The following is a 14,835-nucleotide window of genomic DNA, read 5'->3' as shown; positions in this document are numbered from 1 at the left end:
TCGAAATTTGGATTAGTTTTCGACAGCTTGCTGTCGAATATTCATCCAATTTTCGACAGCTAGGATGACTTGGTCTGTGGTCGCGACGGGCTCCATGCTCATGTGTTTCCAATACGAGCCTATTAACTCAAGTGGGATAGGACATTTGTTCACAACAACATACTCATGAAGTTCATGGCAACATGGTAGACCGTGAGTTGTTCGGATGGCGCAACTACAACCCATATCGCTCGGTTGCAATAGTTTCGCATTGTCCACCTCAACTTTGAGTAGTTGCAGAGCGTATTTTGAGATACTTCCACGAAGCTCATTGTATATCAACGTTTTGAATGTGTGCTCGTAAGTATTTTTACTTACTTCAAAGGAAGCTTTGATGTCATTGTGTTGTTCGACAATTTGGTTGTGGACTTTCGTATACAAATCCACAAATGTGCCAGTTGAATTATGCACATCCCTTTTCATTCGTCCGTGTGCCCCCTCCACCCTATTAGAAGTGTACGTTCCAAAATGAGTACACTTATTTGTCCACACCGATACAAGTCTCTCCTTGTACGGATCCAACCATGAATTAGCTACATATGCTATAGCCTGAGAATAACCGATAAATGTTCTTTTCATTGACTCCCAATCCTCATTGAACTCCTCTATGGTATTTCTTTCAATAAGAGCCGAAAAAACCGACTGAAATTGCTTCCATTTGGTGATGTCCTTTGTGAACAATTTCTTACAATTGGCCACTATATTCTTGTTCACATGCCACCGACACAGCAAGTGATGACTCGATGGATACACATTGGCCACTGCTTTCATTAAACCCAAATCTCGATCTGTTACAATGCAATTAGGCCGAGGACAACTGGTCATGGCCTCCTTCAAACAACGCAACGCCCATTCGAAATTTTCCGTCTTTTCGTGATCCAAGTATGCAAAGGCAATTGAGAACGTCTTGTTGGTACAAGTAAAACCCACAATCTCAAGAAATGGGAGTCCGTAACGATTGGTCTTGTACGTGCAATCGATGACGAATACGTACGGATACGACTGTGCCAACTTAATGCATTTGGGGTGGATCCACAACAAGTCAGTAATCGCATTCAACTCGTTCGATCTATGGTACGAGAGGTATTCATCTTCTTTCAACTTGACGAACAATGATTGCAATTGAGATCTCCCATCCAATTCACTGAAATTTAACTTAGAGATAGTATTGTAAACTGTCTCCATACCAGTTACATTAGACGGGTCTTTTTCCTTCAATGCTCTTAGAATTGCCCTTGGTTTCACCATTGCTTTCTTCATAGTGTGAACAAAGGAAACCTGCTCCTTTGATAATCTTCCAGCATAAGAGTGTCCGTGCAAGTTTTCAAATAAGTTGTGGTTGTGAATACCACTATAAACATCCAATTTCCACTCAGCTTTTTCATCATCTTTGTGTTCTCTTGTCCCCTTCAATTTAAACGGACAATTGCATTTCTTTGAACCGGTGCTCCTTTTTCCCGGTCTTTGATCATCTTCACCTGGTACCTTCTTGCCAACATAATAGCCCCCACGCTCACAACGAACAATCACATACGGTGTCCTACGTCCTCTATCCCCGTCACTCGAACCCGCAATCATTAACACCATTCCAATTCTTTTACATACTTCATGTACCCATGCCAATAAAGCTTCTTTTGTTGGGAATTTTTCTGACGTGGTAAATGAATGGGTGCAATCGATCTACACAAAAGTGTCGAAAATATAAGACAACTAAATTTGCAACATGAACAAAATCGACACTTAAGTGTCGAAAATGACCCATATTTTCGACACTTAAATGTCGAAAATAGAGGTCAGTTTCGACACTTAATTTTCGACACTTAGGTGTCGAAAAATGTATCAAAATTCGACACTTAGGTGTCGAAACTTAATAAAATATGAATTGTTATGTTTTCGACACATACATGTCGAAAAATAAGGGTATTTTCGACCTGTATGTGTCGAAAATACATGGCGAGTTTTAAAAAAAAAAAAAATTCAAAATCGATGTTTTAGCTAAAAAAATACATGAATACATACCTGAATGGGTTTTCCTTGCTCGTAGACTACCATTCTATTGTCATTTGACGCCATTTTGCAAGTTGTGTAAGGTTTTGATTTCTTTTGTTTTGAGGTTTTTTGGGAGGGTTTTTGGGGAGGGAGAAGAAGGAGGTGGAGGAGGTGAGGGGTTTGTGAGTGAGGAGGGAAATGTTTTTTTTAGGTTTTTGATTATTTGGTATTTAAGAAAGAAAAATAGTATTTGTAATATTTTTTTGGTTTTAATTTTCATTAAGGGCATTAAAGTAATTTACAATTAATTATTTATTTTTTATTTTTTTGGTATTCAAGTAAGCAAAAGTTAGTATTTGAAATAGTGATCCCCTTATGTCAAATGAAAACTCGAAATGCTATTCATAGTGCAAGTTTTACTGGCTTGCAGAGTGACTGTATTTCATTTGTAATTTTTATTCAAAAAAACACGTTCTCTAAAACTCTTAAACCCTTTTCGAACTCCCGCGAATTAAACGAGCTATCCAACAACGATTTGAGGTAAAATTCAAACTCCATTACGTAAATGCAACGTTTTATTATTGCTTAGTCTACAAATTGCATCACTTAGAATTATGGTCTTAGGTCGAATCGAAAAAGAAAAAAAATCGGAAACAAACAAGTGTTTAGTGCTGTGAAGCATGAAATGGAGTTACATATTTCGTGCTTTGTAGCACATAATATTGGATTTTGAAGTCAGTTTGTAAGAAGTAGAAAGCAAAAGAAAATTCTATGAAAATAAAGAGGGAGAGCTTTTTTTTTTCCTTTTTTTTTTTTTTTTTTTAATAATTTTTTGTTCTTTGTTATTTATTAGGGTTAATGAGGCATATCCCCTCATTTGAAAAAAAATAGAACTAAACACCCCATTTATTTTTAATAGTTGGAATTTCCTCATTTTTTCATAATCCGAAAATACCTTTATATTTTCTATCTAAAACGAACCCCTCATCAGTTTATTAAAAAAAACTCATAAATTCGCTTCAATTATCCCACGATTCATGCTCGACCAAATCACCCAAGATTTTCCCCAATTCTCACGAAAATCGTTCCCATTTTCACCTCCAATGTTTCTACTACACATCAGCCCCTGCAAACAAACCCTACTTTATTGTATTCTCGCAAAATCACATCAAAACAAAACGCAAAATGATTGAAGCAATAAAACCATTTAAAAAATGGTGAAGGAGGCAACACAAGCCAGATAACAAATTGTTCCAATCTGCTATATTGTTTGAAGAAAAAACAACTTTGAAGCAACAACATAGTAAGACGCACAAATTTTCAATTCCACATAAAATATTTTGGTAATCAACTATAATGTTCCAGAGTCAACAATAAAAATTGGGTAGTCAATTATAATTTTTTCTGAAGCCAACTATAATTTTCCGAAGTCAACTACAAGTTTTCCAAAGTCAACTATAAAAAAATGTGAAATCAAATATAATTTCTAACTAGTTAACTATTCCGATGTCAACTATAAATATTCAAACATCTCACTGCCAGCTTGACGGCTTGACTGCATTACCTTCGTCACCTTCCCTTTGTCTTCATGTATTTTCGTGATTGTTTGTGCTTCCTGAGACAGGCAATGGTTCGGAGTTCGAGCCCCACCCTAGCATTTGGTAGTCAACTATAATTTCTTCATCAGTTAACTATATTAATATCCAATTTAAGTTCGATATTTTGATATTCTAAATGGAACCTCGACGACAAAAATCTTAACTCCGACGATAAAATAATAATATATGATTCATATAGTAGAAAGTAGACTCTTCTAGGTGAACAAAATATGAGTTTGAGAAGAATGAGAGAAAGAAATGACAAAAGGAGAGAAAAAGAATAAAAAAAGAAAAAGAAATTGAAGGAGATGATTAGAGAGAGAGAGAGAATAAAGACATGTGATGTTTGATGGGAAATGAGATAATGAATAGAAGTGGAGAGAAGAAAAGAGAAGAAAGAGGAAGAAAAAATAAGGTAACTAATAGAAAGAGAGAAAGATGGAGAAAATAAGGAGAAAAATATGGAAAGAAAATGGCAGAAACAGAATAACAATATAATAGAGGGTCTAACAATTCATAATATCAGTTTATGATTTCTTTACGAAGGTCCAATTATAAAATAGATCTAAGCTCTATAATTTTGTGTACCGAGAGGGTTATCCTCATTTTTCCAATTTGTTATGTTTATTAGCAAGGGTCATTTGTGTCTTTTCATCTGTAGCTGCTCTCACTTGTGTTCGTTGGGAGAGGACCCTCTAATCCTCCTATCTCATACTCTGCAACTCCAATTTTTCCCACATAATTATTTTCCAATTCCTGAATAATCACTCATCTTCTTCTACTCTTCCACCCATAGCATAGAAACAAAATCCAGTAGTATTGAAGTAAAGATTCATAAATGGCGGCTTATGCAGCTCTAGTTTCACTTATGACCACCATGGATCAGATCCAGAATCATCCTCTCTTTTCTATTTCTTTCGACAAGATCCAGATGGAATCTCTCGGCCAGAAGATTCGTTTCTTGCTAGATTTCGTAGAGGCTGATTATTCCCATGGAGTTTTTAATACAAGCAAACAAGTCGAAATTTTGGAGAGTCAAATTGCAGCTGCAGCCTATGCTGCTGAAGATGTAATCGAATCTCACGTCGTCGACCAAATTCACGCAATGAAATATGCCAAAAGGTATTCGGCACGACTACTCCGTTACCTCAAGAAAGCTGTAACTACAGAATCTGATGTAGTCGAAGACCAAATTCACGGTGGTTCGACTTCCTTGATCGATCTTCAAACGATGATTGAGGAAATGGATTCCATCAAGAAAATGGTTATGGAGTTCAAAGATGATCATAATATGCAGCCCGCGTATTCGATGCGTGCTAGTTCATCAACGCCTCTTATTACCACCGACAAGAATACTATGGTCGGATTTGACGAGCAGTTGATTCAACTTTTGGACAAGCTCACGGGGCAACGATCTAACCGGCAAATCATTCCAATTGTAGGAATGGGCGGCATTGGTAAGACTACACTTGCCCAAAATGGTTATGAGCATTCACTTATTGTCCACCATTTTGATATTCGTACTTGGGTCACAGTATCTCAAAAGTATAATGTCAAACAACTTCTATTACAACTTCTTTCTGAAAACAATAGTCAAATGGATGAGCAGTTATTAGGACAAAAGTTACACAAAATGCTATGGGGTCGGAGATATTTGATTGTAACTGATGATATTTGGAGTATTGAAGCTTGGGAGGAGGTATGTCGTTTCTTTCCAGACAACAATAATGGAAGCCGAATTGTTGTGACTACGAGGATATCGAATGTGGCTACTCACTTCGACTCTTTGTTGTTTGAGTTGAGTTTTCTAGACGAGGATCAAAGTTGGGACCTATTTTGCAAAAAAACATTTGGTGAGGTAGGTTGCCCCCTTGAACTAGAAGATATTGGAAAGGAGATTGTTCAAAAATGCAAAGGGCTTCCCCTTTCAATTTCTGTGATTGGTGGGCTTCTTGGAAGGTCCCATAAGACACAAGAATATTGGAAAATTATTTCAAAAGATTTAATCTCCAATTTGAACCTCGAAAAGGACGAGAATTGCTCAAGTATATTATCTTTGAGTTACACCTACTTGCCCCCTCATCTAAAACCATGTTTTCTCTATGTTGGAATTTTTCCAGAAGACCATGAGATTCTTGTCTCTCAATTGATCAAACTTTGGGTGGCTGAAGGATTTATAAAGCCGAATAAAGCCCAAAGCTTGGAAGATATTGCACGAGGTTACTTAAATGATCTCGTTGATAGGAATCTCATTTTAAAACATAAGTTGGGATCGAATGGAAGAATTAAATTTTGCAAGATCCATGACCTTTTGAGAGACTTGAGTCTAAAGGCAGCTCAGAAAGACGAGTTTATGTGTATGATGGAAGATATTCCACAAGGTATAGAAAGGGAGCGTCGTATTGTATGTAATAGAAAGGAAGCCCTTCATACTTTGCAGTTGGCATCACTTACCCGTACTTTGGTAACAAGCATACATGGTCGGTTGTCCAATAATAGATTGCTGAGAGTAATGTTGTTCAACAATATAGGCAAGAGGAAATTTTTGCGCTGGCATAGTGTTGATCAAGTTAACACGCGGTATCTTGCTTATAATGAACTCACTTATTTTAGATCTTTTTTTCTTGTCAAGCTTCGTTCGTCAATAGACGTCCTCTGGAATTTGCAAACAATAATTATCAAACGGGAAATTAAAGCACCATCTGAAATATGGGAGATGCGACAACTTAGGCATGTGGATATATGGGGGCTAAACCTTCCAGATCCTCCTCAGAATGGTGATCAAAATCATGATGGAATTGTTTTGCAAAATCTACAGACACTTATGTCGGTAATAAACTTCGTGTGGAGCGAGGAGGCTTGTAAGAGAGTCGTCAATTTGAGAAAATTGAACATAGTGTACGACAGACACTCGAAAAGGTCAAATGACTATTCACTCCACAATATTTGCAAGTACTTGCATAAACTTGAATCACTTCAGTGCTCGTCATATGGTCTGGATAATGTTTTGCAGAAGCTCACATTCCCAAGTTCGCTCAAGAAGTTGTATTTAGTACGTAGCAAGGCTGATTGGAAAGACTTAACAGTCATTGGTTCGTTACCTGTTAAGTGTATATTTATACACTTAATTATACCTTTTAATTGGAGCTTTTGGTGTGTTTTTACGATAATTGGTGCTTAATTTGGTTATTATTTGTATTTTAGGTGCAAATTGAAGAATTGACAACTTTTGGGGTGAAAACTGCAATTTCGGAGAAAAAGTGGGCCAAAAGTGAAAAAAGCAGAATTCTGGAGAATTAAAAGACCGCACGGCCGTGCGGATTTTAGTTCAAAATCTCACACGGCCGTCCGGGTGGACGTGATGGCGCAGTGAAGGAAACCCAATTACACAAGGAAACCCGCCCTATTATAGTTTTGCACCCTATTTAAAGGCCACAAGCACACAATTAGATTTATCTTTTACCTTTTATCGTTATTATTAGTTTTTTATCTTTTCTACACGCAATCAAGGAGCAAGAGAACGAAGACGAAGACTTGACGACTCTTCATCCTAGTTTTCCTTTTTCCTTTTCTTTTCTGATTTTTATGAATTTTCGTATTTTTATTATGCTTTTCGTAACGAACATGAGTAGCTAAGTTTTTATTCTAGGATTTTGTTGGAACCCTATGTGGTAATTCGAACCTATTTTTCTACTTTTATGCAAGTTTAATTCTTCGATTATTTCTTCTATCTTGATCGTATTTAGTGCATGAGCGTAGCTAACTTATGTTGCTATTTGTTATTGTTAGAATTGATTGACAGATCGTTTTAATAATTAGAACAGGGATAGAAGAGCCTTCGAGTAGTTTTTCACCGAATGTGTGTGTTAATTGCATGTATTATCGTAGACATACAGATAATACCTTAGGTAGCCGTTTGCGAGACTTGTTATTTAATGCTTTATTTATACTAGGTTTGCATAGACATATAGTGAATCTTTTATGAATAATAGGCTTATAGCGCAGCGACAGCTGGTTATGAGTAATTTCGTGTCTTGGGTTAATAATCGGGAATCGTAACTTGCATGATAGGAGATTAATTGGGTGAAGAATTACCGCATAGGGGGAAGATAAAATCCTAGATCCGTTTTATATTGATATTCTCTCGTGTTTAATTGCTTTCTTAACTAGTTTAATTTAGTTAGTTAATTAATTTGACAACCCTGCGTAGGCTGGATAAAAATCGTAATTGTTAAGATTTGGTACTTAGGATTAAATAATTTGCGTATTCCTTGTGGGATCGACATCCGACTCTCACGAGTCTACTTTACTACTTGTTTGCGATACGTGCACTTGCGTGTGGGTATTTAGCACCCAACAAGTTTTTGGCGCCGTTGCCGGGGAATACGGCTAAATTATTTATTTATCTTAATATTAAATTTGAGCGATTTTTCTTACTTCAGCCAATTTTTTTTATTTTATTTAATTATTTTTTTTATTTTGTTTTAGGTACTTTTTATGCGAAGAGGACACGACACGAGCCTGCTACCTCTTGATCCCGAAATTGAGCGAACGTTTAGGCAAGCCAGGAGAAATCAACGGTTAGCCCAAAACACTCCGGCAACGATGGAAGACGAGAATAATCGTGGGGGAGGTAACCAAGGGCGCCCACCGAATGCGGCAGGAGAAGTCGTTATCGAGCAAGAGCAACGCCAGCTGATTAATCCACCGCCTCGTCAACGAGCACTGCATGAGTACACCGTCCCGACACTCATTGGGTTCCAATCAAGCATCCAGCAGCCCCCCATTGAAGCCAACAATTTCGAGATTCGAGCGGGACTCCTCACGATGCTCCAAAACAATGGTCTATTCAGCGGATTGGCTCATGAAGATCCACATCTTCACTTGGTCAACTTTCTCGAAACGTGTGACTCGCACAAGATAAACGGAGTAACACCCGAAGCACTGCAACTCCGCCTGTTCAAGCACTCCCTACAAGGAGCAGCCCGAGAATGGTTGCAAACTCGTGCACCGCACTCCATCTCGTCGTGGGCCCAGCTAGCTCAACTCTTCATGAACACATATAACTCCCCAACAAAAACTGAGAGAATCCGGAGAGAAATTCAAAACTTCATACAAGAAGCCGGTGAAGCGTTATTCGAGACGTGGGAGCGGTTCAAGCAGCTAGTAAGGAGGTGCCCAAATCACGGACTACAAGAGTGGCGCCAACTGCAAATATTTTACGATGGACTGCAAGACAACTCGAGGACAGTGCTCGACTCTGCAGCTGGAGGTATGTTCATGAGTTTGACCTACGACGAAGCATACGAGCTCTTGGAACGAATCGCTAGGAATAAATACATGCGAGCATCGGACCGGTCGAATAGCGGAGCAGTCAAGACGGGGGGGATTTTGGAGTTAGACGGAGTCACTGCAATCACGGCCCAATTGGAGAAGCTATCGAAGCAAGTAGCGGCTTTGCAGACTCAGCAAGTCCACGCAGTCCAAGTTCCCGACCAGCGCGTAGAAGAAACGGAGTCTCTGAGTTATGTGCATGACACCAACCGACAACCGAGGAACCCGTACTCCAACACTTACAATCCCGGATGGAAGGATCACCCTAACTTTGGGTGGGGAGGAAATCAGCAAGGACAAAGGCAAGCACCACCTCAAGGCCAACCGGCTAATTATTCACGACCAGCTCCCGGATTCCAAAATCCACCTCAAGCTCAACCTCAAGGAGGAGATCTCGCAAATATCTTGGCGCAATTTATGACAACCACCCAAGCCTCCATCCGAAATTTGGAAACACAAATGGGTCAACTTGCAACCCAGCTAACCGCGAGGCCATCGGGAGCACTGCCGTCAAATACAGAAGATCCTCGGAAGAACAACGTCGAGCAGTGCAACGCTGTGAGTTTAAGGAATGGGAGACAATTGGAGGAAGCCCCACGAAAAGAGAAGCAAAACACGGTGATCGAGAAGCCGAGCGTGATTGGGGAAAAAGAAGCGACTCACGAAGAACCACTATCATCTCCAGTGAAATCACGAGCCCCTCCAATTCCATATCCTCAGAAGCTTATGAAGAAGAAGCTCGATACCGAGTATCAAAGATTTTTGGACAAGTTGAAGGAAATCCAAATAAATATCCCGTTTATTGAAGCCCTTCAAAAGATGCCAAAGTGGGTGAAGTTCCTCAAAGATCTCGTGACAAAGAGGAAGAAATTGCAAGGGAACGAGATGATCCAACTCACGGAACAATGTAGTGCAATCCTTACACGGCCTCTTCCACAAAAACTCGGCGATCCAGGTAAGTTCACTATCCCTTGTACTATAGGAGGTAAAAATTTTAGGTCGCTCATTGATTTAGGTGCTAGCATTAACCTTATGCCTTATTCGACTTATAAAAATCTTGGGTTAGGGGAAATTGAACCTACGGCTATAACTCTTCAATTAGCCGATAGATCTTTAGTTTACCCAAAAGGTATTTTAGAGAATGTGCTAGTAAAAGTGAACAAATTTATCTTCCCTGTTGATTTCGTTATACTTGACATAGATGAAGATAGGGAGATACCTCTTATTTTAGGGAGACCGTTTTTAGCCACGTCAAAAACTCTAATTGATTGTGCTAGTGGTGATCTTTCAATGACGGTGCATGATCAAACGGTCAAATTTAACGTTTTTAGCACTAATACAAATCCAAGTGATGATAATGATTGTTATGCTATAGATCTTGTGGATTTTACAAATCATGACGATTTTGACGCTTTGATCTTAGACCCTGGGAAAGGATCTTTGAGTGCAGGAGATGGTGGCGGAAAAGATAGTCGGACGGGGCAAGTTTATTGTGCGAGCTCAATTTCAACTCCGCCGAGAGACAGTCAAAAGAGTCGGGGTGATAATCATGATGAACGTGCAAAGTGGATGTGGCCACCTAAAGAACCGAACGAGCACTATTGGGGAGAGGAATTCAATCGCCAAGTGACTTCGGTCACGATAGCTTGAACAAAGAAGCAGACAAAGTCCGGCTGAAGACTATAAACTTAGCGCTTCTCGGGAGGCAACCCGAGCTTTCGTTTTTCTTTCTTTTATTTTATTATTTTTGTTTTTATTTATTTAGCTTGTTAGTGTTCGTTCTTATTTTATTTCAGCTTTAAAAAAAAAAAAAAAAAAAAAAACGAGTTTCAGGGGCACTAATAAAAAGTTTTTATTTTGCAGGGACCTAAATGCAATTATTCACACGGTCGTGCAAGAAAAAAGGAGGAATCTCACACGGCCGTGTGAGATTTCGGATGAGCTACTGTCCAAATTGGCCAATTGGTGCGGCCGTGCGGATTTATGCCTACAATCTCGCACGGCCGTCCGAAATGTAAAGGGGCTACTGCCCAAATTTGCAAAACGGTGCGGCCGTGCGGATTTCTTCACAAAATCCCGCACGGCCGTCAGAAAGTAAAATCAGCTACTGTACAATTTGGCAATTTGGTGCGGCCGTGCGGATTCTAGGCCAAAATCCCGCACGGCCGTCCGAGGTGAAAAACGGGCAGAATTAAAGGGGATTTTTTCACCAAAATTCTCACAACTCCAAATTCCTTTTTCTCTCCTCATTCAAATCCTAGCCCCCCTCTTTCGAATTTTCTCCTTTTCCTTGCCAAATTTCACTGAAAATTCACCAATTATCCACATATATTTACCTAAACTTGGTTGTTTGTTGCTACTTTGTGCAGGGGGTTCAAGAAAGGTGCAAAATTCTCCAAAAATCCATTCCACCAAGAACGCCCACAAGGTGTTCGACGAATTGCCCAAGTCAAGTTTGGGGGAAATTTTGCAATTCAATCCACTCCTAATCCCTTCTACACACATTCTCACAGTATGGGGAAACGAGGACGTGACGGGGAGGGCCCTTCTCAAGGCGAAAGCACCTCAAAAGGCAAGGGGAAGGGCAAGAAAACCGACCAAATTCCGACTCCCGACGACGACGCTTTTTGTGTCGAAGGCGCTAGTGCTCGTTTCGAGAAGCAAAAGGGGAAGAAACTAGTGACGGAGCGTGCCTACGAGATTACCCTTCCACAATTTGCACCGTTGCACCAAGAATTCCTACGACGAGGTTGGCAAACATTATTGGAACCAGAGGGTTCGATCAACCTATCATTGGTCCGCGAGTTCTACGCCAACAACCATATCCTCCTCACAACGGAGCGGAGCTCGAGCACGGTTCGAGGCAAGACGGTCGAGTGGAATCCCTACGCAATCAATTCTTTCTATCACCTCCGACACATGACGCCATTCAATTGGGGGCAATTGCAACTTGCGGTCACACGAGATCAAATCGCCGAGGTGTTGTGCGATGGACCCCCCATTTGGTCCGAACTATCAACCGAAGAAAAGTACGAGTTAGAGTGGAAATGCATCAACCAAGTAGGCAAGGCGTGCCTTACGTTCATATGTGCCAACCTCATTCCCACCCGCTCGTGGACTCGCGTGGACCCCGAACGGTGCGCTTTGGCATACTACATCCTCAAGGGCACACCGATCAACATTGGCGTAATCATATCCGGCCGATTTTGGACCTCCATGGTCAACAACTCCAAGGGGTTTTATTTCCCTTGCCTCATTACCGGCTTATGCAAGAAGGCGAAAGTCCCAACCAAACCGACGGACATTTTCACATCAATTCGGAATCCAATGAATGACCTTGCGGCCCGGCAATACAAGGCACCCATCCAAGATGGCGAGCAACCCGTCGAGAACCAACCAATAACTCCGCCCGAGGGTCCAAGCACAAGTTCGGACCGGCGATTTCAAAGAAGAATGGAGCGAGAGTTGGTAATCACGAGAAATCGGCTTGCTACGGTGGAGCACAAGGTGAGCACGATCGAATCCCTCCAACGGTGGTCGGGAAAGATGCTCCAAGCCATTGTGCGCCATTTGGCATGTGGCAATCCCGAGTGCGAAGAACCGGCTCCGTTGCCCGCACCGATTCTTGAGCCGGTACCCGAGCTTTCGGATGATGAAGGAGATGGTAATGCTCATGCGCAAGGCGGAGTTGACGAGCAGCCCGACGATGGTCCCGACGCGTAAACAGGTGTTTTCTATCCTTAAACTCCGGGCAAATCACATTGAGGGCAATGTGAATTTTAAGTTTGGGGGTGGTTAACTACTTGTTTTCGTTTATGTGCGCTTTATGTGTGTTTTTTTTTATTTTGCATGCTTTAGTTTTTGTTTTAATTGCCGTTTTATTATTTTCGTTTTTCGAAAAAAAAAAAAAAAAAAAAAAAAAAAAAAAAAAAAAAATTTGTGTCCGATGCATCGATGAATTATGATGATGATAGATGGTCAATGTTTGATGATGAGACTACTTGTTTTATGTTGATAAGGAGTATGTATTTGTTTAGCTTTCGATTCAACGGAACGTAGAAGTGAATTATTACTAGGAATCACACCTTGTGCATTGCTTTGGTTGAATGTTTTGCATTTTAAATTTGGAATTTATTTGTGCTCAATCATGCTTTGTTCGGTTTAAAATCTCACCTTAGGACATTTATGATACGAAGTGTTGATAATAAGTGATTTAGGATATGATTTGGGCCTTCTTTGAACCGTTTGAGCCTTTCAAGCCTACCCTTTTTGTCAATTTATCCTTAGAACCTTGATTTGAGCCTCGGAGAAAAGGTGTTCTTTCTTTTAGCCAATATTTAGAAGGTAGAAAAGTGGAGATATTTGAATAATTATCCCTTGGTGGTCGGTCGAAAAATTCGTATAAGATCTTTCTTCTTCTTCGATTAAAAAAAAAAAAAAAAAAAAAAAAAAAAAAAGAGAGAAAAAGAAAAATGATAGATATATATGGGCATCTTCATATATATATATATATATATATATCTAAATCCTTCGATTCGAAAAAAAAAAAAAAAAAAAAAAAAAAAAAAAAAGGAGAAGAAGAAGAATAGATTAGAAGGGAGAAATAAGGACTAGTTGTTGAGTTGTGTTGAAAACTCGATCCATTGCCTCAAGGCAAAAGTGTTGACGTGTGAATTTTGGAGAATCGAGTTTATTTAAGTCCCTAGAGGTGAATTCATTGTTTCAAACGCCTATCTTTCAAATTTTGGCGTAATCACCTCAATTCAAGAAAATTAGCCACACATTCCCATATTACCTACCTCGGACCAAAGAGCCTAACAATTGAAAGCCACAAAGCCCCAATGATCCCAATAGCTTATTGTTCAATATTAGTTGAGTAAAATAATTTGGTGAGTATTTGGAGTCAAATATATGCATGTAAGTATAAATTCTTTCTATCTTTAACTTGCAAATATTGGATACTTGAAACAATTGTATGATTTGTGGTTTTTGGTAATAGTGAGTGACTAAGTGCCGTTGAATGTTAAGCTTGCGAATACCTATGAATTGTCATCATAATTGCAAGTTCTGAAAACGCGAAGTTGACCCATCGATCTATGTAATGAGATGTATGGTTTTGTTTTGTGCTATTAATTTGATTTTACTTGAGGACAAGCAAAAGTTCAAGTTTGGGGGTGTGTTAAGTGTATATTTATACACTTAATTATACCTTTTAATTGGAGCTTTTGGTGTGTTTTTACGATAATTGGTGCTTAATTTGGTTATTATTTGTATTTTAGGTGCAAATTGAAGAATTGACAACTTTTGGGGTGAAAACTGCAATTTCGGAGAAAAAGTGGGCCAAAAGTGAAAAAAGCAGAATTCTGGAGAATTAAAAGACCGCACGGCCGTGCGGATTTTAGTTCAAAATCTCACACGGCCGTCCGGGTGGACGTGATGGCGCAGTGAAGGAAACCCAATTACACAAGGAAACCCGCCCTATTATAGTTTTGCACCCTATTTAAAGGCCACAAGCACACAATTAGATTTATCTTTTACCTTTTATCGTTATTATTAGTTTTTTATCTTTTCTACACGCAATCAAGGAGCAAGAGAACGAAGACGAAGACTTGACGACTCTTCATCCTAGTTTTCCTTTTTCCTTTTCTTTTCTGATTTTTATGAATTTTCGTATTTTTATTATGCTTTTCGTAACGAACATGAGTAGCTAAGTTTTTATTCTAGGATTTTGTTGGAACCCTATGTGGTAATTCGAACCTATTTTTCTACTTTTATGCAAGTTTAATTCTTCGATTATTTCTTCTATCTTGATCGTATTTAGTGCATGAGCGTAGCTAACTTATGTTGCTATTTGTTATTGTTAGAATTGATTGAC

General features: G+C 39.4%; 2 protein-coding genes across 2 annotated transcripts; one reads left to right on the top strand and one right to left on the bottom strand.

Annotated features, from left to right (window-relative positions):
• Window positions 1-12: 12 nt before the first annotated feature.
• LOC148771226 (protein FAR1-RELATED SEQUENCE 5-like) lies at window positions 13-2,112 on the bottom strand. Its single transcript, XM_088817547.1, has 2 exons — window positions 2,059-2,112; window positions 13-1,719 (listed from the first exon to the last, which is right to left on the bottom strand). Exons 1-2 carry the CDS (start codon window positions 2,110-2,112, stop codon window positions 13-15), a joined length of 1,761 nt encoding a protein of 586 aa, XP_088673673.1.
• A 2,222-nt stretch (window positions 2,113-4,334) lies between these two features.
• On the top strand, window positions 4,335-12,683 carry LOC148771225 (uncharacterized). Its single transcript, XM_088817546.1, has 4 exons — window positions 4,335-6,736; window positions 10,336-10,586; window positions 11,330-11,388; window positions 11,474-12,683. Exons 1-4 carry the CDS (start codon window positions 4,465-4,467, stop codon window positions 12,681-12,683), a joined length of 3,792 nt encoding a protein of 1,263 aa, XP_088673672.1. The 5' UTR covers window positions 4,335-4,464.
• The last annotated feature ends 2,152 nt before the right edge of the window (window positions 12,684-14,835 follow it).

The sequence above is a fragment of the Erythranthe guttata genome, chromosome 4 (assembly GCF_056151865.1).
Source record: "Erythranthe guttata isolate IM_541 chromosome 4, IM_541, whole genome shotgun sequence".
In the NCBI taxonomy this organism is placed as follows: Eukaryota; Viridiplantae; Streptophyta; class Magnoliopsida; order Lamiales; family Phrymaceae; genus Erythranthe; species Erythranthe guttata.
The sequence above is the reverse complement of the archived record's forward strand: the minus strand, read 5'-3'. Positions and strand labels throughout refer to the sequence as shown.